This window comes from Hemicordylus capensis, chromosome 4 (assembly GCF_027244095.1).
Source record: "Hemicordylus capensis ecotype Gifberg chromosome 4, rHemCap1.1.pri, whole genome shotgun sequence".
In the NCBI taxonomy this organism is placed as follows: Eukaryota; Metazoa; Chordata; class Lepidosauria; order Squamata; family Cordylidae; genus Hemicordylus; species Hemicordylus capensis.
In genome coordinates this window covers 237,105,304-237,133,167 of record NC_069660.1, presented here as the reverse complement: position 1 = coordinate 237,133,167, position 27,864 = coordinate 237,105,304, and the positions used below count along the sequence as shown (strand labels likewise).

The 27,864-nt window shown below is 42.0% G+C and overlaps 1 protein-coding gene across 6 annotated transcripts in view; it reads left to right on the top strand.

Annotated features, from left to right (window-relative positions):
• Positions 1-27,864, top strand: part of GNAL (G protein subunit alpha L) — a 227,474-nt gene that overhangs the window by 54,526 nt on the left and 145,084 nt on the right. For 2 of the 6 annotated variants that reach the window (XM_053248741.1, XM_053248746.1), the window contains exons 2-4: positions 8,909-8,981; positions 9,924-9,978; positions 10,141-10,260. In XM_053248741.1, coding sequence (XP_053104716.1) covers positions 8,909-8,981; positions 9,924-9,978; positions 10,141-10,260 — 248 coding nt within the window. The other 4 variants (XM_053248742.1, XM_053248743.1, XM_053248744.1 and 1 more) reach the window with 4 other exon arrangements.

The following is a 27,864-nucleotide window of genomic DNA, read 5'->3' as shown; positions in this document are numbered from 1 at the left end:
AGAATCCTGCCAAGCCTAGTTCTACATCCATATTTTCTGTATGACACAATGAATCTTTGAAGTCAGAATCTTTCTGACTGCTGAGAAGCACTGTATTGTGGCTAGCCAATAGTTTCAAGTAGCTCAGAAAGCTTTGCAGCAATTCAGTCTCTGAAAGGAGAGGTTTTGAGCAGTGGTGGCAGCTGCTGCCAGACCAGTAAGCACCTTACACCAACTTTTAAAGGTGTCCTCTCACTGCCCCCCCCCCCCAGGCTGCCCTTTAGAAGCCTTTTCAAGCCAGGATTCCCCTTTGCTTGTAAAGGGGAATCATCACCAGATTCCCCTTTACAAGCATAGCTCTTCAAACTGCCGAACCTGTCCACCAGGAACTGGCCCAGATTTGGTTTGATCTCAGACTGGACCACCTTTCCTGAAGGCTAGTCCACTTTGTGATGGAACTGTCTAACTGGCCAGTTCATGGCAGACCGTTTGTGCTCACCCCTAAATGGTGTTGTGAAAGTCTCCTACAACTTTCTTATTTTTCTGTTGCTGATAGTATTATAAATGCTACAATTGCGTGAACTTTAAATGCATACAAATTTGGCCAATTTCAGTGATACTTAAGCACACATACCAGTGCAAAGGATTATAGCACTGCTATGAAAAATGCTCCATTTATTTCAGTGGTGCGTGCAAGAAATGCATTGAAACAAGTGAGTGAAACAGCAGCAGTATCTGAATGTGGATTGCAATTGGCTTGCCAAATCAAAATGAAGTTGAACATCATTGCTCAGATAAGAAGGGATGAAGATGCCTTTCTTTGTGATTTTAGCCTATTTACTTAACGAAATCTTATTTAAGGAAGCTTTACTTCCTTAAGGAAAGTAAGCTTATGAGATCACTCAGCATTCTGTCCGTTTGTGTCCCCCCTCCCTCATTAACTTTGCAATGCCTGGACCAATATGAACCAAATTGGGTACAGTTGTAGTAGTATGCAATTGGGATACCTCAATGGTGTAGTTTTTGATGATGTCATCCACCATCAAGAGGGCGGACACGTGAATGTTTGAGGCACAAGAGGGCTAAGTTGTGAACCGCCTAACCAATTTGAACCAAATTTGCTGTAGCTGTAGGGACACATAGGGATGCCTCAGAAGTGTAGTTTGCAGTGTCATTCACCCCAATTCAAGATGGCAGACCCATGAATGTTTGAGGTGCAAGGGGGCTAATGTGTGGTCCATCTAACTGATTTGAACCAAATGTGGTACCATTGTAGTGAGTGACACATAGGGATGGCTCAAGGGTGTAGTTTGTAATGATGTGATCCACCCCAATTCATGATGGTGCATGTGTGAATGTTTAAGGCTGAAGTGGGCTATCTTGTGAGGATGGTAATTATCAATTAAGAATATAGTGAATGGAAAGTAGGCAAATTAGTTCTTATCAGAGCAATTTGTTATAATAGCAATAGATTTGTGCATCCTCAGTGGCCTGATTTGTGAGACTGAAACTTCAGCCTTTAAACAGGACCGCCATAGTTTGTGTTAAACACAGATATCCTGTTCTATATTTTGTCTATAGTATACTTGCTAATTTAATATTAGCACCGTAACTACCATTAAGTTAAACAAGCAAGTTAAGCATCCTTTAATATAGGTATTGTAATTTATAGTCTTCAGTACTTTGGCATCTGCCTGTATTTTTTTAATAAATTGTCTGAAAATGATTAACAGTTAGTGGGCATCATTCCTTTTATTTTTTGATAGACTTTGGAGCTTCTGGGAAAACTTGGCTTCATTAAATCACATAACTCCACACTAATCTATTTCTAAGTTTCCCTCAGCATAATCTTGCTTAATATCCTCCTCTTTATTAAAAATAATAATAATAATAAGGCAAATTGAAGCTATGGACAGTGGAGGCCAAGCTGGCAGAGAAGGTGGGAAATACTGCTGACATGAAGCTGGAAGTCTCTTTGAGTAGGGTAAGAGTAAATGGATTATATGTGTCTATTACGTTTAAGCAGCCAACACCATTTTTGTTGTGGTGTGAAAAATACTGATGTGTTTCTTGAGAGAAAGTATTGTTTTATCTGACATTGCTGATTCATATACAAACATCCTAAAATAGACATTTTTTCTAAATTTACATGGTTGTTTTGAGCAACCAACAACTTACTGGTTGTCCAAACGGCTTTACCTTTTGTACTTTGAATTTGTATGTTTATCATTTTCTTAGTAGTATGCTCAGGTGTGTAGGAAGCTTCAGTCAGCACGAGTGCAACCCGCTGGCGGCAGCCCCTAAGCGCCCTAGCCATGCCCCCTGCATCTGACATCAGATGCAGGGGGTTTGGCCATATGTGGAAATGGGGCTGCGTGGCCCCACTCTCAAGGTGCTTCAGCTAGTGCTAGGTTTCCAACCTGGCTAGGCCTCAAAAGGCAGAGATAACACATTTCCAGCCAAGCTGGGAACCCAGTGCTGGCTGAAGCTTCTCACAAACATGCACCCTCTGCAGAGGTGAGGCTCCTCCTCCGCCCTCCTAATGCTGTGAAATATGTGAGCCAGAATCAGCATGGATAATAAAACATAACCTGTGTGAAGACATCATACAAAGAGAATCATGGACATATTTGCATGCAGAAAAAAGAAGGTGGCTGGCAGAATTTGAAAAATAAATTAGAGGCTTGAGGCGGGAATAGTAAAAACTAATTATAAGAACAGAACCAAGTAAGAGAACAAACCAAAGTATGAGAAAGAAAAGATCACATTGTAGCAATATTTGGCAACTGGAAACATTAAGACTTAACCAGTGATGAAATTTGAGGAGGAGGAGAAGAAAGGGTAAACTCTGAAATAACACTTAGCAGTAAGATCTCTAGCTCAAGGAAGAAAAGAAAAGGCAACATCATCAGTTGTCATATAAATGGAAGAATCAAGAAGAGATGAGTCTAGGGGGAAAAATGTCTTTCAGAGTTGGAAACTGCTATCTCTAAACTGGAACTACTGAGTTCCAGTTTCAAAGCATTTGGAAGAGAGCTCTCCTACCTTGATTCTCTGGTTGTGTGAACCCCCTCACCTCTTCTATCCAGTTACTGGGACCCAGTAGGCATGGAAACAATAGAGAGCTGTAGCATTCATTCATTCATTCATTCATTCATTCATTCATTCATTCATTTATTTATTTATTTATTTATTTAGCCACCTGACTCTGAAGGCTCTAGGTGGCTACAGGGGCTGCCAGCCATGGACATGCCACTCTTCAAAGCACACTGTAACCTAACCAGCTTTAGGAGGGTAGGTCTGCGTGCTCGTCCTTTGTCCAAGCAGAGGCCAGCTACAGACATCATGAGGCTTTCCAGACTTCTGGAAGCACAAAGCATTCTGGTAAGGCATGGAGGCCTCAGAGGACTTTCCGCTCCCAATTTCAACAATGGACACCACACCTGGCTTAATCATCTGCAGGGCTCAGGAAATCCACTAGTCTACTTTCCTGTGACAAGTGAAAAAGATGCCTGATGAGCAAATAAAATCATGATGAGTAATGTACCAACATAGCTTGAGGAACCACCTGGTGAGTTAATTTTTTGTCAGACTGGTGGACAAAAAACCTTATTGCTTGACCCTGATCATGTGTTTCCTAGGTTTGCTGACCCAAACAGAGGTTCTGGTCATGTAGTACTAATGGGGTAAGAGCACTCCAACCTACCTTCTAATGGTCATGTGGATCAAATAATAAATAAGATTATTAGCAGGCAAAAACAAACAGGTCAGAGACGTCAAATGGCCATAAGGGGGATAGCACGCCGTCACAAACACACACACACACACACACACACACACACGGAACTCCACATATAGATGTTTATATGCCAATGTTGGAAGCCTCCAAGTGAAGTTGGGCAAGCTGAAGTGCTTGCTTGCTGATGAAAACATAGGTATAGTAGGCATAATGGAAACATGGAGGAATGGTGAGAATTAGTGGGACACTGTTATTATAAACTCTATAGAAAGGACAGGTAGGGAGGGATGGGGTGGAGTAGCACTGTATGTTAAAGAAGGGACAGAATCTAATAATATAGAAAAATTGGGAAGACCAGAGCCTTCCACAGGAAGATTTTGGGTCTGATTACAAGGCCTGAAAGGAAATGAATTAGTAGGGACATGCTATCATCTTTCTGATCACCATGCTGAGGGTGACCTAGAGTTGGAGAAGGAAATCAGGGATGTGTCAAAGAGAGGCAGAGCTGTAATAATGGGTGACTTCAATTGCCCTCCCATAGACTGGGTAAAGTCATATGCGGGCCAAATTCCTAGATATGCAAAATGTCTGTGCCTTAGAGCATTTGGTTTTGGAACCAACCAGAGAGAAGGTGACCTTGGACTTAATCCTGAGTGGTGCTAAAGACTTGGTGGTCTGAGATGTCAGTGTCATCGAACCATTGGGGAACAGTGACTGTACTGAAATCCAGTTCAGCATATATGTGAGTGGAAACTTACCTAGCACATCCAACATGGATGCTTTGGACTTCAGAAGAGGAAACTTCTCAAAAATTAGGATCAAATATGATAACAAGTTGTAATGGGCAACTGTGTCCCCATTGGCTGGGGGGAATGAGGGTTGGGGGAACAGAAAAGGAGACAATTTCAAAATTCAAAATGTATTCAAAAGGACTGAGATACAGAGAGAGTGAGAGCCCTTATACTGTGCCTCTCTTTAAGAAGAGGAAGCATCAGGACAGGAGGAAAGGAAGTTTGATTATGCCTTTCTTGAGTTGTCGTTTAGTTTGTTTGTGAGATAGTGTTGTGGTGAGAAATGGATAGTGGCAGCTCTCTGTATGTGTAATATTTCCTGCTGATTGATGAGTTCCATGTCTGGCCTTGAGACTAACTTGTGTGTCTGCTCTGCAATCTGCATTGCAAGGTGTACTTAGTCAATATATGGCTGAAGTTGCTCTACTTGAGCTTAAGGCTATGCTTGCTGCTAAGTAAGAGTGCTGCTGTGGCAGTTGTTGCAGCGCTAGGAAGTAATGTAAGGAGTCATAATTGTGTGTGAGAGAGAGCAACTTGTGCTGGTGATGTTACTGCAGCACAGGCACTGTGGCTGGCAATGGATTCTGGGAAGGGTTGCCATATTCTGGATTTCCAAATCCGGGTGCCTAATTTCCATATTATGTAATTTTGGCTTGAAAATAATTTTTGAGCAGAATAGTGACTGCACGTTTTGCTCCATAACTCCGCTTCTACAAGGCCTAGAGCTTCGCTTAAAAACCCCCAACAAAAGCAAAAGCTGAAATCCAGGCGAATCTGGGTGGGCTAAGCAATCTGAGTGAGATGCTTAAAATCCAGATGAAACCCAAAATTCCAGGAGGCATGGCAACTCTAATTCTGGGTCAGTGATTCTTTCTTGGTCATTTTTGGACTGTGTTTGAAATGTGTGTTGTTGAAATGTGTTTTGGGAGGGACAGATTCCTTTTACTGTGTGCTTCTGCAGTGTTTTTCAAGGCAGGATTGCAAAATGTGCTGCTAATTGCAATGCAAAACTTATGTGTGTGCACTCTGTGAGTGCAGCTTGTTCCAGCCATAGGAAACAATGGGGAACTAGAAACAGCCCATTGTTCCCTATGGATAACTTCTAGGGACACCAAAATGGGTTGTGTGGTAGAGCATGATGGGTGCTAACCTGGGCCGTCCCTAGGCGGGTACGGGGCTGTAGGCAAATCAGCATTGCCGGGCCTGCTTAACATTTCATATCATTACAGAATCATACTGATTGATGACATACAGTGTAAATAGTATGAGTGAGGTTTTTGGACATGTCCAACCAGCTTCTTTAGTGCATTTCTAAAGAAATAAAAAGAAAATTCGTCAACTAACTTCTTTAGTGCATTTCTAAAGAAATAAAAAGAAAAACACATGCTTCACAATTCTCTCTCAGGGCTTTTGGGTTGCAAATCAACTTGAACATAGTACATTTATAAAAAATATATTATATAGTTCCAGGTGTTTTTTTTAATTTTCTGCTGTGAAACAAGCCACATGGGACTTTTTGGATGGGTTTTTAAAATTTTAAAAAATATATTAAAAACCAACAATTTCTCCAATCCACTTCAATTTAAATATACATATTCCTCCCACCCAACCCACTTTGGTGACCCTAGGAGCTCCCCATGGGGAACAGTGGGGCATTTCATTCCTCATTGTTCCCTATGGCTGAAACACTCGAAACGTTTTGAGTTTGTTCTGTCAAAACAGCCAGCTCGACTGCTGTTTTGACTGAACGTTTCAGCTGTTTTGTGTTTTGTTTTGAGCTTGAAACAGAACGCAAAATCCATTTTGCACACATCCCTAATCCCTTCGCATCCTCACACTTACATCAATAAGATGTTTATTATAAGTGTGATTCCTAGTGTAACTTTATAATAGAAATACTTGACTATCCACATTTTAAAAAGTCTGAATTGTAGTGTAATCTTTCTTAGTGTTTACAGTTTTCATCCTAGTCTTGCCATTTCACATGAATCAAAATGTATGCTACCAGTTCCAACAATGACTATACTCTTGGTGCTATGCAATCTCCTTTATTTAAGCTGTAGACTTTGGCATTAGTTAAAGGTGAGAGGGAAAGGGTAATGCAGATACACAAGATGCAAGTAGCTGATGTGCATGTTCTATTTTCTGAGAATATCTAGTAAAGTTGCATTAACTGCTGTGAAATTTACTTGCTCTGGCTGTACAGCATGGATTTAGGGCTAAGAGCAGGTGAAAAGCAAATGTTATGTCTCAACTTATTTATTTATATCCCACTTATATCCCACTCTTCCTCCAAGAGCTCAAAGCAGTGTACATGGTTATTTTTATTTTTATCCTCACAACAACCCTGTGCGGTAGGTTAGGCTGAGCGATACATCACTGACCCAGAGTCACCCAGTACGTTTCATGGCTGAATGGGGATTTGAACTAGGGTCTTCCCGGTCCTAGTCCAACACTCTAACCAATATGCTAATCAGTGTTGGAAATATGTTGGTATAATCTTGGAAATATTTCTCAATAACCTGAAGCAAGTTATAAAGTGCTTACCTTCTTAAGATTGCAGATGTTGTCTATATACAGTGAATGATCTCCTTTATCTCTGATTATTGATCCCATTACTATTATTCCTATGCTCAAAAATTGAAAAGATGGGCTTACAACTTTCAGTACTATCTGTGTTTTTAAAAATCTACCATTTATTTGTAAATGCAAATTAGAAAAATGATATTGATGGAATTAATTATCCTTAAGATGGTTTTGCAAATCATTTTAATTGTCACTTTGATTATGGAAACTAGAAATGATGGGAAATGGTTCCCTGGATGACATAGTGGTCAGTTATAATGCACTTATAGTTGATGATTAGTTTAAGTGAGTTTAATGAGGTGGCTCCGAAATCTGGTAGATTTTGCTCCTTTTGGATGTGCTAGCCTCCAACACCATTCATCTAATGAGAACAGGGGGAAATAGGATAAGCAGGAGAGGATACAGTAAGCTCCTGTAGCAGAATCCATGTTCCTACAAGGACTGTTTTCAAAGACGTTGGGGTCTAAAAATGTAAAATGATTTAAGCTATGCTGGATTTCTTGCTTACTGTACTTTTGCAGCCCCCCCCCCCCCGGTCTCTGAAAATGGTCTTTGAAAAAGGGGCCGTAAATGAATTCTGCCACAGCAGCTTATTTGTATCCTATCACGTTTAAGCAGACAATTGTTTTTTCCTATTCCTATTAGGTCTGTGCATTAGAATTTGAAGACTCTGCATCAAAATGGAATCTATATACCAATCCACCTTTCTCCGTAGCCATATCTATGATTCACTAAGATGCAGAATTGATTTTTTTTTTAAAAAAATCTGTAGGTTCAACCAGACTCTCCTGTTTCCCTCTTTCACACTTCAGGACCCCTGTTCAAGGATTTATCGTTAAGTCATCAGGAATTAGCATAGCTCATAGAATCCAGCTCGCTTCCTTCCCTCCCTCCTCCTCTATCTTCACTTCTGCAGCATTTGTATTTCTACTGCTTCCTGGTCTCACAGAAAGAGGCAGTGCTGAGTTAGAAAGACAAAAATAGACCTTTACAGAGAAATATAGGGATTGTAAGTGTGTGTGTGTGTGTGTGTTTGTGTGTGCGTGCGCGCGCGCGTGGTGGAGAGAGGAAGGCAGCATTAGGCTTGTTTCCAGGAGGAGAGGAGCCCTTCTTTCTTTTCACTGTGTGTTTGGCGTTTTGTACAGATTTTTGTTCTGTTTGAAAACACTTACCTCTTCCGGAAGCTCTTTGCATCTCTTTGGGGGAGGAAAAAAAAAAAGCAACTGTAATCAGAAAACGACCAGAGACCATTTTATTTGAACAACTGGTGGGGAAGAAAGAGGAGGGATACCACCACAGGGATATAAATATCTTCTGTTAAAATTATTGCTCTGGATAGACCTATACATACATAGTGCAACCTGTCATCCATCCTAAGTGACAGCAATGGGGTGTTTGGGCAACAGCAAAACGGAGGATCAGCGTATTGATGAGAAAGCACAGCGAGAAGCCAACAAAAAAATAGAGAAGCAGTTGCAGAAAGAGCGACTGGCTTATAAAGCCACACACCGTTTGCTTCTGCTGGGTAAGGAAAAACGGCTTTTTGGTGGGGGAGGGAGATTAGGGTGCAGTGGTGCAGTTCAGTTTCCCATGGCAGGCATGTAATAGAGAAGCTATGCTATTTGTGTGCAAGAGAATATGAGAAGGAAGGAATGCAGACCCTGTTTTATTAAGCAGTATGTGTAAAATGCACAGATTCGCCTAGATATGTGTATGTTGGTTTGGGGAGAAGAGAGATGCTTTCAACCTGTGTTCCCTGTTTCCACCTCTCTCAAATATATGCATCACACATTTTTCTTTCTTTTCCCCCCAGGAGCTGGTGAGTCAGGAAAAAGCACTATTGTCAAGCAAATGAGGATCTTGCATGTAAATGGATTTAATTCAGAGTAAGAATTACTGTTACTTTGGGGAGAGGTCTTTAAAAAGCACATATATTTAAAGCTGGAGACTGGAGGACAGTAGTGGTTCTCAGCCTTTGGTGGTTTATCCCACCACCACCAAACCCTGGAAATTATTGCTAGAGTATATTAAGAGAAGCATGAATCTGTATATTCCCTCTCCTGGTCTGGTCTTCTTACTGTATTTTACACTGTTGCTACTGCAGTGTTTAATAGGCCCTTGTGTAGCAACAACATGGCGACTACTTCTTACAACAGCAAATAACTAAATATTATCTATGTATGTAAGGTTAAAGATATACGTGAATCCATGCATATATATGAAGTTGTCCTGTTTTTCAAGTTGATTTAAAAAAAGAAACCAATGTAACAGGAATATAGTTTTTTAAAGTGTTCTTGGACTATAATGTGTATCAAAAATCATTTTAGAATTTAGTAAATGCAGTGTAATAATATAGCTATTTTTGATTGGATATGTTAAAACATCTAGATCTGAATTCCATTTGCAGTACAATTGAGCGGATTACATAGTCCCCATTTCCCAAAAACCTTTAAAAATACTCATTTGACTGTTGAATATGACACATATATATCACATGGTACTATAAATATTATAGTGTCATGTGATATAAATGTTTAAAAACAAAACTTGTATAATACAGGTTTAATCACGAGGAGTTATGTATGTTAGGAATACAATTTTATTTCTATTGAGTGTCAGGATCTGAAGAGCAGATAAACAAACTTAGTCTGACATCCAGTAGTACTCAATATTATTCAGTAGTACATTACTCAATAGGAGTTACTCTAAAGGTCTACTCTAATTGCAATAGGATTTCCATGAGTAACTTAGTCAGGATATCAGCCACTGAAACTTGTTAAAACAACATGGGTCAATTGACTGTGACTTTTTTGTTTGTTTCACTATAGAGAAAAGAAACAGAAAATTCTGGATATTCGGAAAAATGTAAAAGATGCAATTGTGGTAAGAATACATTTTTATTCTTAAATTGTGTATATTTGGTGATTAGGATTGTACATGCAGAGAAAGAAATACTTTTTCTGATAAGAATGAAATCTTCTAGTAATCCTGTGTTTGCAGTTTATCCACATTACTATGTCTGTTCCTGTGTTTTTCTTATTCTAGACTATAGTTTCAGCGATGAGCACTTTAATACCTCCAGTTCCTTTGGCCAACCAAGAAAACCAGTTCCGAGCGGACTACATCAAGAGCATAGCCCCACTTTCTGACTTTGACTACACCCAGGTAAGAGTCTCTTCCTTTTCTCTCCCCATTACAATTTTTAAAAAGCTAGAATTACTTGTTTACCATTATAAAGCTAAAGCCTTGTGATTAGTTTTTTTAATCATTGACCTTACTACTGAATTCCTCTGTTTGGTACTGTGTAGCATTTATAGTGCTGCATTTTCTGTTCTTGCATATATTTAAATGGAAGATTATATAGAAAAACAGACAAAAGCTGTGTGGAATTTCAGTATTGTCCCTTTAAAAAAAATTACAGCAGTTTTCTATAAGGACTGTTTGGTGCAGGATATTAGTGAAAACCAGTATGCATATATAATGTAATATGTGCCATTTTTAGATTACCTGACCATTTTTATGATGACTTGTTTTTTTTCATGTTGACAGGTTTATGTGATGGTCAGATAAAGTATTTTGTTGATAATCGTCCTTCTATAGATAAAATATTTATTGTTCAATAACATCATCACAGTGTTGGGAATATCATCAAAGTGTTTTTCTCTTGTTTGTGCACTTTGCTATGTTCCTCTGTGAATGGTTAGAAGAGGAAAACACCAATGGGTAATGATAGTGGTTATTCATTTGTAGCCAATTTAAAAATACATTAGGAGGTTAGTTTTCTAATCCTGAGTTTTGCATTGGATTATTTTAATATGTTAAATGTTAATTTTTGCTTATGGAAAACTAAATTGGGTATCTAGCATTTCCTTACATATTAAAAAAAACAACAACCTTCCTATATTAATGACAGCAAACAAACAAAACCTTTCCAGTTTCACAATAATTGTAAACAGAACAATATATCACAATGTTTACAATCATTGTGAGGCCTGGAAGTGTTACCTGTTATTAATATGAAGGGATCTGCGCCCCCCCCCATCATCCATGTTGTCGATTTGAAATAGAGCATCTCCTGATTATTCTGTGTCAGGTGGAAAGGGTTAGAGAGATAACTATTCCTTTAATCATATTTCTAATACTCATGTAAAAAGAAGAAAGTTCAAAAAAGAAGTTCATTTTTAACATTCAAGATTTGTTTTTTTATATTACTTTTGTGTAATTATAAATTTGTATCAAATACTATTGTTCAGATAGCTGTGCCTGAACATTACACCCACATACAACTTGATTGCTCTCTCATTTGTTAGAAGTGATTAAAAATAATGAACTTCTTGAAATAGGATCTCATATTGAACTCTGTATGCTTTCAATATTATTTAAATTTTAGTATCTGCTACTTAACTTTTAGTTGCATCATGTTGGAAACTAGGTCCAAGGGGCCTCTTCACTCTTTAAAAAAGAAAAGAAAAAGGTAAAATCATCACTGAGGGACTTTGATACAACATTCTTGCATAGTAAGGCATACTGTGATTTGCCTCCTGCAGAAGGCTCAACAGTTGCTTCATCCATTCTTTAAAATGTGATTCAGGCCCACAGGACAGGAAGTTATTTGTTAATCTATTTCCAATAAGGCTTTATGAATGACAGTAAATAAATGCAGTTATCTTCTTCACATCAAACAAAGATAATACTTTATCAAGTTCACAAAAAGTTGAATATTTTTTTTAAAAAATCTGTTTTTAAAGTGAACAAGGTTTTTTTTCTACAAGAAGGCCAAGCTAGCAAATCAAGGTTGATCTTACTTCCCTATGAAAAGAGCAAAGGCTTAGACTATGTCCTCTTGCTTTTAAATGAAATGATCTATGGTAGATTGAATTTGATATATTAATATTAAATAAATTTGTACAGATGAAATTATGTTTGTTCATGGGGAAAAAAGCATGTCTGCTTGTGCTGCAGTTCTCTGGTGTTATGTATGTGTAAGTCTCATTGGAGTTAGGTTTGCTTAGTTGTGATTCCACATCCAATTGCAGTATTGCTTTTCCTGAGTGAAGCTAGTGGGTTTTTTAAAGTTATTGATTAAAAAGTCTGTTTTGAGTACCAAATCTGATGTTAGTGGCCAGGATCCAAAGAATACAATTCTTACAGTTAGATTCTTGCAGTTAAATTTTTTAGACTTTCATATGAAGTCTCCCAATCCATATGGCAAAACTTTGAAAATACAATAAGGGAAGCTTAAAAAGAAGTTTGTAATAATAGCATGGCAATTTGCTGTTCAAAGAAAAAACTCAAAATCCCATCATGCACATGCAAGTTCTTTGACTCACCTAAAGTAGCTCTTGGGGTACTGGCCAATATAAATTTGATATGAGCATGGTAGTAACTGATTTTTTGAGGAAGAGATCCGAAATGGCAAGTACAGGTGAAAATGGTGTTTCCTTGTGACTTAGTATTTTGTTCATTGAAAAAATAATTACAAATATGTCCATAAATTTCAATAATTTGTGCTTTGTGGCAGTTGATAAGTGGAATATTGCCATCTGAAATGAGTGGGTTGATCTGCAAATAATTGCATTCGTGTTCCAGAATGTTTATTAACTGTAAATAAAGGTTATTGATCTGGAACGTAGTCTGCTATGATTTAATTAGGATCTTTTTCTGAACAAATCTTCATGTAAGAGTTTTGCTAATCTGCATTGTAATGGCAGTGAAGTTGATTTGAGTCTGTTAATTTTTCAGTTCTGAACATATTTTAAAATATATACATCTATTGGGCACAGTCCACTTGCGCTCCAGATGCAGCACCCACATAGGGAGCATTCCAACAGGACTCATTGGGTCTTTGCCCCCACTCCGCAGCTACACATGTAACTTGCAAGGCATGGAGAGGGTAGGGTTAGATGGTAGTATGGAATGTGTACAAATTCCTCTTATTCCTCTAAATGTACAGCTGTACTGCCTGAATATGTGTGGAGGGGGAAATCCTGGCTCTACTAAATCTTTCGGAATAATCTACATGTGGACAGATTATGCCAGTACTGACTAAGGCTATAATCCTAAACAAACTTACTTAGAAGTATATCCTATTGCAGTCAATGTGATTTTGTTTAAATATGTTAAGGATTGGATTGCAGAGATTATCAATTAAAGCACAAGCTCCTGTTAATCCAAGGCAAAAATTTATTAAATGTGGGTTCAGATATATTTATACATCGTAAATAAGTATTAAAACATTCATATTGTTACAGGCCCCAGCTTTGAAGTTATATTGATCAAATTAGCAAGCATATATATCATTTCTGCTTTAACCTAAAAAGATTTAATTGTATTAATTCCAGCATCTGTAATGGAAATATATTTATGTTTGTTTGTTAAAGCTTCTTAATATATAGTTAACAGATGTACCTAATTCTATGTGTTTAGTTTTGTGTAGTGGTTTTTTGAGACAAGTATTTGCTCTCAGATTGTCCTGTATTAGGGTTCCTCCTAATAATTTTTACATAGATTTGTGAAGATGTTGGAATAATTTCTAATAATTTTACTAGCTATAATGAGAAAAATGGAGTGCCTTACAGAATAGTTCTATTATTGTGTTTCTTTGCTTGTTAGCCTTGGAGATAGATAGATAGATATACACATACATACACACACACACACATACACACTAATAAATGGATGTGTGTATGCATTGCATTCTGGACTAGTTAGAGAAGAAATGTTAATTATTCGCTTCGTATAATTAAGGACAGTGGCTAACATCCTGACTAAATTTACTAGATGAAATCCTACTGAAATTCAGTAGTCGTTTAGATTATTCCCTGAGTAATAATATTGAGAAATCTAGTCAGGATGTCATTCAGTGTTCGCAGAAAGACTGGTGGTGAAAGTAGGAGCACTACTGTTTAAATAGGGCTTTGGGATAGGGTGGTGATTGACATTTTAAAAGTTAACAGGAATTGACTTGTGCCATTTTTAATCTTGTATTGATGGTTGTTTTGCCCTTTGTGAGGCAGAGTGAACATATTAAGGACATATTATGCTATTAGCTGTGAACAAGCATAATGTCTGTTATGTAAGATTCTACTTGTAAAAGATTGAGCTTAAAATATTTGAATATTGTGTGCAGGCTTCCACATTTTTGCTTGCTACAATTACCATGGTGAGTGGGCTGCTACCCTCTGATGACAGCCACAGTAGAGCTGTAGAGGGGTCAAGGGAAGCCCCATGGATGCTCAGAGGTCCCTGTCTTCTCCACAGCACCAGAACTGGTGAAACTCTGGAGCTGTTTAGCTCAGGCTTTGACAAATTTTCTTTGCATCTAGGAACCAGCCTAAAAATTTGGGAGCCAATGGACACTTGGCAAAATTACCAGACTTATTGATGGACATTTGTGGGTAGGGACAGAATATTGTGCTTCCCTTTATTCATTTACAAGTATCATATTTAGAAAAGAAACAGGGCTGCCCGGGACAAATGAAAATTTTATTAAATAATTCGGTCTCTGAATATCCTAGTCTAGGTTCCACAGTTAAATTTCTGTGTGCCATGACTCCCTGACACCCGGGTTTTGTCAAGTCCTAGTTTAGTTGCTATGTATCCCATATGCCCAGGGTACCTTGTTAGCACAGGGCCAAGCCAAAAAGCTCTTGCCAGTTCTGCAGTGGAGAGAATGGTAGCTTCTTCAGCTCCTGCGTTGCCAATGCACTCAGATCACCTGGGCAGCAGGGCCAAGCCATCAAGCCTCCAGCAATCCCACTTACTCTACAGCTGCAGAAGGTCGTAGAGGTTTCCTTGGCTGCTGAATTTCCGAGGCCCTTGGAGATGTGAATAGTGCAAGGCCAAATTGCCAGGCCTTCATTCCCCTCACTGGCTCTGCATCTTCAATGCCAAGCTGTCCACACAGCACCTGGGAAATGTAGGGCCAGACTGTCATAGATGCACCCTTTCCAGCTACAAAATTGAAACTGGAAAAGAAAATAGGGGATTGTCCTTGATCTTGTGCAGGGGTCAGAGACAAGGGGAGGGACAGAACCCTAACAACCATAAGGTTTGAACTGTCTGCCAAGGTCATCTGAAAACTGAAGAATTTTAGGTGTACAAACAAATTGGTGCAGCATTATCTTTAGCTATTTAAAATACGCTTCTAAAAGTAGCTCAGAACAGCTAGCTTGTAACTTTTTAACAGAATTATTTGTTAGGTATAGGGATGTGAGCAGCAGCTGTTGGGAAATTTGAACTATATTTAAGAATATACTTTTTAGTCAGTTTCTGAACTAGAAACTAAATTAATGATCCACGTATAAAATAGAAATGTTAATATGTACAGTCTAGGGCAAGTTAAGTATTCTTATAGCACTATCCTAGGCATAGGTACCCCTAAAGCCATTGAAATCAATGGGCTTAGGCATGCCTAACTCCATGTAGAATCTCCTTATACTTTTATGAGACAGTCCTATACCAGGACTGCACAACATTGGCCCTCCAGCTGTTTTTGGACTACAGCTTCCATAATCCCAAGCCACAGGGCCAGTAGTCACAGATTATGGGAGCTGTAAGTCAACATCTGTAGGATAGCCAAGTTATTCAGCCCTCGTTTATATGGACATATATCAAATTCACAGCTGTCACTTAAAGAATTTTTTAGGCTCTCACGCTGTTGGTATGTATGTGTAAAAGACAGAAATGCAGTTTTAAATGTATGTCAACCTTCTTTCATTTTTATGTCATATGTAAACAGATGTTTGTTCGACCTAAAACAGAATTTTAGCCCAATTTTTCCATATAGCTATACATATTAGTAAACAGTGAACAAGTTGTTTTACTAATCTGCCTACTTTCCTTCCACAATCCCGACAACTGTACTCAGTTGGGTCCAAATCAGTTAGGCAGTTAACAGGTTAGCCCACTTGCGCCTCATTCATGCATCCACCATCTTGAATCATCATCACCATCATCACAAACTATGCCCTTAAACCGTCCCCTTGTGTCCCTACAGCTGTAGCAATTTTGATTCAAATCGATTAGGCGCTCTGCAAGTTAGCCCACTTGCGGCTTAAACGTTTATATATCTGCCCTCTTGAATGCGGGTGGATGACATCATCACAAATGCCATTGAGATGTCCCTATATGTCCCCACAGCAGTACTTGATTTGGTTCATATTGGTCCAGTCATTGCAAAGTTGCGGGCAGGGGGACACACACATGGACACATGGATGAACACACACATGGAATGCCAGGTGATCTCATATAAACCTGCTGCAAAGCAGGCTAAAAAACAAAAGATAAATAGAAAGCAGCAGTAACAACAATGAATGATATCCATACTAACACTGCTCAAGTGCAAACTTGTTCCATTAGTGTAAGGATGCTAATTCTGCTAAGTTGGAAGCTTGTGTTCCAGACTAGTGTCTCACAAGTGTAACAGGGCGTGCTTGTGCAAGCAGCATGGCTCCTGCTGTGAAACTTCTTCTTCCATCCATATATGTTGCACAGAATGATACGAAGCTATCTGCTATCCTTATTGTGCAAGTAGACCAAGAGTGCAAGAGACTGAGCAACTTTGATCATCCATTCAACTATGTGACCTTATTGCATGTGTTCATCTTTGTTCATTACATCAGTGTGCAGAGTTAGACTGGATATCAGCCAAACACCATCGTGTGAAAAACTGTGAAATGGGTATCTGAGTTTATCTTGGTTTCTCTCTGCTTTTAAAGACAATCAAATATCATTCAAATCCCCTGAGAAAACAGACTTCGCTTGGTGACCTAAAGATCATCTATATTATTATTTCTCCTGGGTGTGCCTTAGAATGTGCATCCTGGCGCCCAGCTGATTGGCTGGGCGGTGGAGGCGCCTGATTGGCTGAGGCGCACCCAGGAGAATTAGCTGGCTGGGCGGCCATGGAGGTGAGACAGCGGCTGCCCGGCCGCGGTGGTGAAGTGGAGGGCCAGGCCACGGAGGCGGCGCTCGGCCCAGCCGTGGAGGCACGGCAGCACTCGGCCAGCAGCCTGGGCCCGGCCAGAGACTGGGACAGAAGGGGGGCAGGAGAGGTAGCCGGCTCCAAAGAGCGCACAGATGCTCTGTGCAGGGGTTGGCTAGTTATACTTAATTCTTTTAGCCAGCCACCAGCCATGCGTGGGGATGTGGCAAGGCTATGCGTGCTGGTGAGGGAGGCACCTGATTGGCTGGATGCCGGTTGGCTGATGTTCACCAGACTGAAAACTAATGGCAGCGAGGAGAGGCAGGCAAGGTGGTGGTGGCGGGCCCGGACGTGTTGGGGAGGCGGCAGGCCCAGTCATGGGGGGGGGTGGAGGTGGCGGGCCCAGCCGGAGCGGGGAGGCGGAGGCCGCGGTGGCGGGGAGGCGATGGCAGCGGCCGGCGATGGCTGCTGTGAGGAGGCGGCGCAAAGGGGGCAGCAGGCCCAGGTGACGCTGTGGCTGGCAGCCGCAGTGAGAAGGCGGGTGTCAGGAGATGGCAGCAGAAACCGTGTGCAGGGAGTGGGGGGGTGAGCGGCCTAGAGGAATGGGGGGGAGAAGCAGGCGGGCGGGCATTGTGACCTGAGACTGGGGAAGAAGCTGGGGGGGAGGGCTTGGGGGGAAGGGAGTGGGGCTGAATGTGCGACGCCCATTGGAAGCTGGGGTGGAAGGGAAACAAGCGGCGGGACTTCCCTGTTTGCCACCTGGGAGGAAGAACGGCGGTGGCGGGGCCCTTTTTGGCCGCCCACTTGGAGATGCTCTTTTCAGGTGGTGGTGAGGAAGGAGAGGAATGGAAGTGGGGGAGGGCAAGAGAGACCGGGGCAGGAGGGAGGATGAGGGGGGAACAGCCGGCCCCAAAGAGCGCACACATGCTCTGTGCGGGGTTGGGCTAGTATTACTACTACTACGAATACTTATATACCACATCAACAAAGGCACCAGAAAGACATCCCTAGGAAGGGAATTCCACTGTTGAAGAGCCACCACTGTGATCAAAGCTCTCCAGTAGCCACCAAACAAATTGCAGGAAACTGAGGAATGCAGAGAAGGGCCTCAAACAACAATCTTGTGGGGCAGCTTCTTGTGAAAGAAGGCGGTCTTTCAGATGCTCCAGTCCCAGACCATTTAGAGATTTAAAGGCCAAAACCAGCACCTTGAATTGAGTCCATAAACTGTTAGCCAGTGAACCTCTTTCAATAGTGGCATCATATGTTCACAGTGGTCACTCCTAGTCAATAGTCTTTCCAATCTATTAGCTTCTTATGCTAATTTCACCATTTTTTGCTTCTAAATTATGGCAAGTGCTGTCAGTTTCCTAAAAGGGAGAGGGAAGTCCTCAAGGACATGCTTCCTCTTAGCCCTTGTCTCCTTCAGCTGTCGCTAGATCTGAGCTGCCTTACAAAGTGGGGGTGGGGGAGAGACAGTGGAGAGCCCCCCACATTCCTTTGCTTTAGAGCTGTAGCACTGGAGAGCTTATCCATGCATGTGCTTCTCAGAGGGACATAGATAGACTTCAGCAGCATCACCAGGTCATATTCCTGCCTCACTGTTATTTAATGCAGAACAAATATGCAGAAGTATGATGCACTTCTGCTTAAATGGAAATTAAGCTCTTAAAAAAAATTCTGTCAAGGATGTTTGCCCAGAACCCAGCTAATGGAATATTGTGGAGGTGGTAAAGATTGAGAAAGGAAAGCATGAGATGAGATGGTAACAAAACTGTTTAGTATGTGCACAGTCCCTGATGTTGAGTACAGGGAATGCATTTGTAGAAGCTGCACTTTCACCTATCCACTTGCATAGCAGCAGCAGCCTGTGCTTCCCCTTCCATTCTGGTTCCAGGCATGCTTTGTTGCTATACCCACAGCCTCCTCCTGGGCTCCTGATTATCTCCCCACTACTCCTTTGAGGTCTGATTAGAGGGTGCTTGTACTAGATTTTCTGACCAGCGCAGAGGGATGGAGGGAAGGTAGACTGGTAGAGCAGCTGAGGCTGTACTACGAGGCTGGGCTAATGGGGAGAAAGAATGGATGTGGGAGCATTCCTTCTCTTCCTCATCCTCCTTTGATCACCTGCTTCTGCTGTTATGTCCACAGAAAGGAAGAGAATTTATAAAAAGCTATGTACACCAGCCCTGATGCCACATAGTAGTACTTTAATTTAAAAGAACAAACAAGCAAACAAAAGTGATAGTGAAACTGACAAGATGGGGCTTATCAGTTTCACTAATGGAAAAAGAGATAAACTTTTAAAAAATAAAGTTTGCTTTTCAGAAGCAGGAACGTACATATCCTCAATTCAAAAAATGCACATTAACGCAATTTTTAAAAGAAAGAAAGGTCTTTGCAACATGCATTCCTTGCTAGGATGGCATCTTGTTACAGGGTGGCATCTGTTTAGATGTAGATGGTTTGGTCTAATATCTGGAGTAGGTAGGTGTGGGAGTGTCCTCTTATTGCCTTGGGGGAAGGGCCGACATTTAAAGTGGAAGAAACATACACTGCAAATAGTACTAATGCACATTAATTGAATTAATTCTAGTAGAAGGTTCCAAAGTGATTCTCAGCCATATTTCTCAATCCAGTGAGGGTCAATCCATTCACAGAGACTGGGTTCTGTGCGTGGATTTCTATGAAGAATTTACTGTGCATGGAGAAAGTAAATCACAGGTGTTGTATTAAATGAGGGATGTGCATGAAATGGATTTTGCATTTTGTTTTGAGCTCAAAACAAAACACAGATGGCCAAAACATTTCATCAAAACAGTGGTCGACCTGGTTGTTTCAACGAAACAAACTTGAAACATTTCAAGAGTTTAGGCCATAGGGAACAATGGGAAAACTCAAAAAACCCTATTGTTCCCCATTGGTTGGGTGGTAGGGCATGATGGGTGCTACCTACTACCCAGGCCCCCCCCATGGGCCAGTGGGTGATTTTAAGCAAATTTTAAACCTTTCCCCCAAACCTCCATAGGATCCTATGGGAGTTTGGGGGAAAGGTTAATTATTGGTTTAGAATTGCCCGCATACCTATTTCTTTTGTGGGTTGGGTGGTAGGTAGCACCCATCATGCCCTCCTACCCAACTCACTTTGATGTTCCTAGGAGCTACTCATGGGGAACAATGGGATATTTTGAGTTTCTTCCATTGCTTCCTATGACTGAAACAAGTTGCACTCAAGAGTGCACACACCAGTTTTGCATTGCAGTTTGCAGTGCATTGTGCAACCCTGCCTTTAAAAACACACAATAAAAGGGAATCTGTCCTTGCCAACACAGAATACATATTTCAAAGAGCCCAAAAATGGCCAAAAAAGAATCACTGACCCAGAATCTACTGCCAGCCACAGTGCCTGCGCTTCAGTAACATCATTGGCACAAGTTACTCTCTAACACACAATTATGACTCCTTACATTACTTCCTAGCATTGCCTGTACTTAGCAGCCGTCATAGCCATAAGCTCAACTAGAGCAACTTCAGCCACATTTTGACTAAGTATACCTTATAATTGCAGAGCAGACCAGAGCAATGAGTGAAGCACAAGTTAGTCTTAAGGCCAGACATGGAGCTCATCACAGCAGTCACCTAGAAATATTACAAACACACACAGCTGCCAGTGTCCAGTTCTTGCTACAACAGTATCTCACAAAAACAAACAGCAACAAAGCAAGCACCAAAGTTCTGCCTTTCGAGATCCAGCAAAACCAGGTAGTTATAGCAGCAATAGCACAGCATATTATTCTCAGTGCTGACAAAAGAAAACTACAAAATCAAACCTTCCTTCCTCCTCTCCTGATGTATCCTCTTCAAGAGAAGCACACTATAAGGGCTCTCTCTGCCTCCAAGTCCCTTTAACACTTTTTGAAATTTCTTCCAAAAGTGTCCCCCCTTCCCTCCCTTCAGCTAATGGGGGCACAGTTGCCCATGAGAACACTTGATTTGTATTATAACAAGCCAAGCAAGAAACAAAAAGATCACAAGCCAATTGGAAGCCACTGCCAGAAAATGAATCAGCAAGGGAATATATACAGACGTGGACAAATGTGTTGGTACCCCTCCACGAAAAAAAGAAGAACCCACAATTGTCTCTGAAATAACTTGAAACTGACAAATGTAATTGGCACCCATCATTGTTTATTCTGCATTTAACAAAAATCAGACTTTACTTTAGAGTTTTGATGTAACAGAATATTTCAAACAATAACACAAATGAAAATGGCATGGACAAAAATGATGGGACCCTTAACCTAATATTTTGTTGCACAACCTTTAGAAGCAATCACTGCAAACAAGCGATTCCTGTAGCTCTCAATGAGACTTCTGCACCTGTCAACAGATAGTTTGTCCCACTCTTCCTGACCAAACTGCTCCAGCTGTGTAAGGTTTGAAGGGTGCCTTCTCCAGACTGCATGTTTCAGTTCTTTCCATAGATATTTGATACAATTTAAATCAGGTCTCATAGAAGGCCACTTCAGAATAGTCCAGTGTTTTGTCCTTAGCCATTCTTGGGTGCTTTTAGCTGTGTTTTTGGGGTCATTATCTGGCTGGAGGATCCATGACCTGCAACTGAGACAGAACTTTATGACAGTGGGCAGTACGTTTCGCTCCAGAACGTCTTGATAGTCTTGAGATTTCATTGTTTCCTGCACACACTCAAGGCAGCCCGTGCCAGATGCAGCAAAGCAGCCCCAAAACATAACCGAGCTTCCTCCATGTTTCACAGTAGGTATGGTGTTCTTTTCTTTGAAAGTTTAATTTTTTCATCAATGGACATTGAGCTGATGTGACTTGCCAAAAAGCTCCAGTTTTGTCTCATCTGTCCAAAGGACATTCTCCCAGAAGCATTGTGGCTTGTCAGTAAGCATTTTAGCAAATTCCAGTCTGTTTTTTTATTTTTTTTTCTTTCAACTGTGGAGTCCTGGTCTTCTTCCGTTGAGCCCACTGTCACTCAAAAAGTGACGGATGGTGCAATCAGACACTGATGGACGTTGACCTTGGAGTTCAGCTCGTATCTCTTTGAAAGTTGGCTTTTTGTCTACTATTCTCACTATCCTTCTGCCCATTCTGGGGTCAATTTTCCTTTTGCAGCCACGTCCAGGGAGGTTGGCTACACTCCCATGGACCTTGAACATCTTAATCATATTTGCAACTGTTGTCACAGGAACATCAAACTGCTTGGATATGGTCTTATAGCCTTTGCCTTTAACATGCTTGTCTATAATTTTCTTTCTGATCTCCTCAGACAACTCTCTCCTTTGCTTTCTCTATTCCATGTTCATTGTGGGACACACGATGATACCAAACAGCAGAGTGACTACTTTTCTCCACTTCAATAGGCTGAATGACTGATTGCACGATTGGAGACATGTGTGAAACTAATTAAAGAAAACAGCTAATTTGAAACATTACTTTAATCTAATTATTTATTATCTTTTCTAGGGGTACCAACAAATGTTTCCAGGCCACTTTAGAATATCTTTGTAGAATAAGCAATAATTTATCTCTTCACACTTGCTTTGCTTTACTCGATGACATATCAAAGGCATGCGGGTATACATGGGACAATTGCTTTTCATTTAATCGCTTTTCAGGGATCATAAAACACTTTTTCAATGAGCAGTAAAGGTACCAACAAATTTGTTCACGTGTGTATATCTCCACCCCCAAACAACAGCCGCTGGATGGCTACTGTGCTAGGCCTGGATAGGGCCAGTTGCTCTCCCCCTGCTAAACAAAGAAAATCACCACTTTGAAAACATGCCTCTTTGCTCTGTCAACTCTCCAAAATGGTGCACAAAACATCAATATATTTCAATCAAAATGGGGTTGTTTTGTTTCAAGCTCAAAACAGGCCCTTTATTTTGTTTCAAACTTGAAACACTCAAAACAGCCCATTTTGAATGAAAATGTGTTGCACATCTCTATATTAATTGAAAAGCTCATGCAATATTTGATGGAATCAGTGGAAACTGTAAAGACATTTGGGTTTAATTTGACCTGGCACATATTAAATCAATATTCTTAAAGGGGATTCATCCTCAATAAACAACATATTTAATATTTGCTTGGACACATTAAAAGGTCATTCACACAACCTCAGCCATGCAGCTGGGGAGAAGGCAGGAGCTTGCCTGCCTTCCCCCCAGATGAGTGGCAGCTGTCTTGGACCCTGCCACACCGCATGCCTTTGCTGGGATTGGGAAGAGGAAGTGCTTCCGCATCCCATTGTGCCCAGCGCAAGCAGCTGCTCTACTCTGCGTTGCCACCCCTTCCCTCTGGCTCACTGCCCAAAATGGCAGCAGGCCGAGGGGAAGCACAGCTATCTGGCAGCGATCACACACACAATCACCTGCCAAGGTAGAACCAACCAACAGGTAGAAAAGGTAATAGGAAATACCAGGTAAATAAGGCAGACTACCCATGACTGGAGCAGCCTACCCATGAGTGGAGGGGAGGGTTCTCAGTGCTCCAGACGACATGAGCTGCCTGGGGTAACCCAGGCAGCTCATGTCGTGATAATGCCCTCTGTGTGTTACTGCAAAGCCAGATCAGTCTCCTAAGAATATTAGTTTGAAAGTCTCAGCAATCCTTAAAAGGTAGAGTGAAAAGAGAACTTTGATTTATGTCATGGTCTTAAATTTATTTATTTATCTTCACATTTATATTCCTCTCTTCCTTTGAGGAGCCCAGAGCAGTGCACTTGTTTATGTTTATTGTCACAATAACCCTGTGAGGTAAGATAGGAGGAGAGATAAGGAACTGGCCCAGAGTTGCTCAGTGAGTTTCATTCCTGAATGGGGATTTGAACTTGAGTCACTCTGGTCCTAGTCCAGCACTCTAACCACTACACCAAATGGACAACTGAAGTTGCTTGCCATGTTCCTTTGCCTATAAAAGTTTTTTTGACATCAATGAAGGCAAGTTTAAGCAGATAAAGTAATGTCATTAGTAAATATGATCCAGATCCAAGACTGGCATGTGAATGGTGGTTGTGCTTTCAGAAAATTTAACAGGCACATGTCTTAGATTAGCATGTGGCCAAACTACAGATATGCACAACTGCAACAGTTTTTAGTTACTGCACTACACTTGTTTTTAGATAGTGACTAGGTAAAAATAACCTAAAATTTCAACACTGTTATACATATTTAAGCTCTCTGTATTACATTCAACATTATGATTTGTAAAATACAATAGGAACCATATTGTATTACTATAACAATACTTAACTTTTTGTTTTCCAATGTACTGTTTTTAAAAGAAAGGAAATGTTGCCCAAAAATGAAAATTGCAAGAAAAATTAGGGTAGAAACGAAATGAGTGAATATCTGAAAAAAATCTCATGTAAATATTGCCATCTCTTTCTTTACTGGAACACTGATTTTGCATTACATAGCAAAATAAATTTAGTTAACAGGCTGAGATCTTCCAAATGTTTCCACTGGTTGAACCTAACAATCTTTTTGAGGATTTTAAAATGCAACATTTTAAGATCACCTGAAATTGAAATTGGATTTCTGGAAGTACGGTATATACTCATTCTCCCTCAAAGTAGGAGGTCACGGCTCACAATGGGTAATCTTCTGCTCCTTGCTCCAGATAGACAGGAAGTCTCAGGGGTTTTAGATGAGTGAACATCCATCCCCTTCTCCCAGCATGCCCAGGTGTGGTTCCCCAGTTCCTTCCTGTCTTCGCTCCTGAATAGACGCTTTTGGACAGGTTCATGGCCAGATCAACTTTTAAACCTTTTTCCTGCTTTCGGTGAGCTTCCTTTTAGTGATTGCATGGATCTTTCCCAGGCAGGGGATACCCTACAGGGATCCCTCTCAGAGAGCACCGGGGCGAGGGGAGGAACAGAGGGCCTTCAAGAAAAAGGCCACAAGAGGTGCTGCCATTCCTCTTCTCCTGACCCACGTGGCCAGGAAAAGAAAAAAAAGAACACACACACCCCCAAAGGGAAGAAAATTGAGGGGAAGGTGCAATCTGCTCTGCCTGCTCTGCGGCAGAGTGAAAGAATCCTGATTCAGGCTCCCTGCAGCAGCCTGCTGCAGCAGCCAGGAGACCTGGCGACGCACGTGGCCAGCTGGCAGGCCAGGGGAAGTGGGTCCCTTCTGCCCTTCACCCTCCAGATCCTGCCCACACCAGAGCACCATGGGGGGGGGAATTAACAGTGCCCCCCCCGCTGTCCATCAATACCCAAAAAACAAAAATAATGGTTTTCAGTAAGCATAGGAGATCTTATAAATGGTCAATCAATGGTAAGAGCCTTCAACAAGTTAAAACATATAAGTATCTGGGCCTCATATTCCATTAGAGGAATTCCTGGAGACTACATTGTGAGTTTGTGACTGCAAATGCTCAAAGATCCATTGCAGCTATTAAGAAATTTTTTTACTCTAAAGGCACTCAGAACATCCCGGCAGCACTAAGGGTATATCAGGCGAAACCTCTAGCTCAGATGCTATATGGTACCCAGATTCTTTTAGCTGGGAACTTACAATATTTTGAAGTTGTTCAGTCAAAGTTCTTATGGGACATCTTCCAACTCCCCAGCTGCGTCCTGAATGCAGCTTTGCAGTTGGAAGCAGGCATTATTAGATTAACTACTCAGGCCTGGCTGCAAGCAGTCCTATATTGGCTTAAACTTTCTAGCTGTCCCCAAGGGCTAGGCTCACTAACTTTGGTGGATGATTTTTGTTTCACTTGGAGGAGGAATATACATGACACCCTGGGTAATTGTGGCCTCTCTGAGCAATATATACGATCATTAAATTACGATCAGGCAAAAAAGATCATTACACAGAGGGTAAGAGACATAGAAAAGCAGAGTGATCTTAGCCTGATTGCTTCCAGATATAATTATCTCAGCTTTTCAAATTACCTGAGACCAGCTACATACCTTACACATTTGCCTACACCCAGGCTGAGAAGGGTCTTCTCTCAGGCCCATTTTAATGTCCTCCCTTCAGCTGTGTTGGAGGGCAGATTTTGAGAGATGCCCTTGGAGGAACGTATGTGCCCATGTGGAGCTGCTGAGGTGGAAACATTAACACATACCTTGTTTAACTGCCCTTTCTATGATATTGCCCGTTCCATTCAGATCGTCCCCTATCAAAAGAAACATTTGGATTGGTCTGAGGAACATTTTATTGTTTATTTTTTAGGAGATAGGCATGAAGAAGTTACTCATAGGATTGCTTTCTTTTGTTCGGAGGCATGTAAAATAAGGTGTCTGCAAACTGGTTTTTAAATTTTTACATATGTTATTGTATTGTACTGTATGCTCTTTGTTGTAGTGTTTATTTGGTCGTTGACCTAAATAAATGAGCTCAACAGTGCCCCCCAGACACCCACCCTCACCCATGCCCACCCTTACCGGGGTTTCCGTGGCTGTGCGGAGCTTTCCTGGCCGCTGCCATTTCGGCCGCCACCATGGCAACCGACACAGATCTCGTCCCTGCGGAGGCCGCCGCTATTGCAGCAGCCTCCATTGCTACCTCCGCTATGCACCACCCGACGGAGACTGCTGCCCACCAAGCCGCTGCCTCCGGGCTGACCGCCGCCTCTGTGGAGGCCGGCACCATTACGCCCACCCTTCTGGGGACCAGGCCCGCCACCACGCAGCAGACCACTGCCATGGAGGTTGATATTGGTCTTCCCGCAGTGGTGGCCGCTGCCATTGTGGCCGCCCCGGCCATTCCTGATTTGGCCACCGCCGGGCTCCACTCGGCAGGGAACACCACCATTACGGCCGTCCCCAAGCCAGCTGCGGGAAGCGGCACAGCGCCACCTACTGGCCTGCTTCATTCTACAGAAAGAGAAGGCAGTGTTGTGGCTGCCCAACCGATCAGCTGTTTGCGCCAGGACGAGCTACCGTGCCACCTCGCAACTATTTCCCAGAGCTATGGTCCACCTTATGAGGCAGCTCCCTCAAACATTCAAAGACTGCCCAATTCAGACCAGGGAGCAACCTGGGGGCACTCTCGGGGGGCTTATGCAGGCACGAGGGGACTGGCAACCCCTCCCCCAGACAGGGGCATCGGGTGTCTGGGTGAAGTCCATAGACTACTCACCCTCACCCCCTGCAATGGTAGACTGTTGGGCGAAGTCCATAGACCACTCACTCATGCCTCATGTGACGACTGGCTGCTGGGCAAACCCAATAGACCACTCACTCATGCCTCATGTGCCCGGGTACAGAGCCCATGCCATTCAGCCAAGGGCACCCTGCTGCCACATCAACCCGCAACACCAGGCAAGTCACCACGAACCCAAGTATGAGGCCTCTTCGCTCCCCACTTGGCACCAGGTGAGTGTTGCGTTCAGGGATTCGCCAGACAGTGGACCAGTTGGAGTGGGCCCTCCATCCCGAGGTGTTCAGACAGATCCAGAACAGCCAGGGGAGCCACAAGGTGGATCTGTTCGCATCCCCAGAGAACACCAAACTTCCCCACTTCTTCACGAGGTTCCTCCACCACCTCGCGGAGGGCATGGACGCTCTAAACGCCCCTCGGCCGCAAAGTCTCCTGTACGTCTTCCCCCCAAAAGGCCTCATTCTTCGAGTGATGGTGGGACTCTGTCAGAGAAGGGCACAGATCATTCTAGTGGCCCCTTTTTGGCCAAAGCACCCATGGTTCGCCGATCTGGTGCTTCTCTCGGTCGCGGATCCATTGCCCCTACTTCAACGGTGGGACCTGCTGTCCCAGGGGCCATTACTTCATCCAGACCCAGCGTGGCTCCATCTACAGGCTTGGATTTTGAGCGTGCACAGTTAGTCAAAAAGGGATAT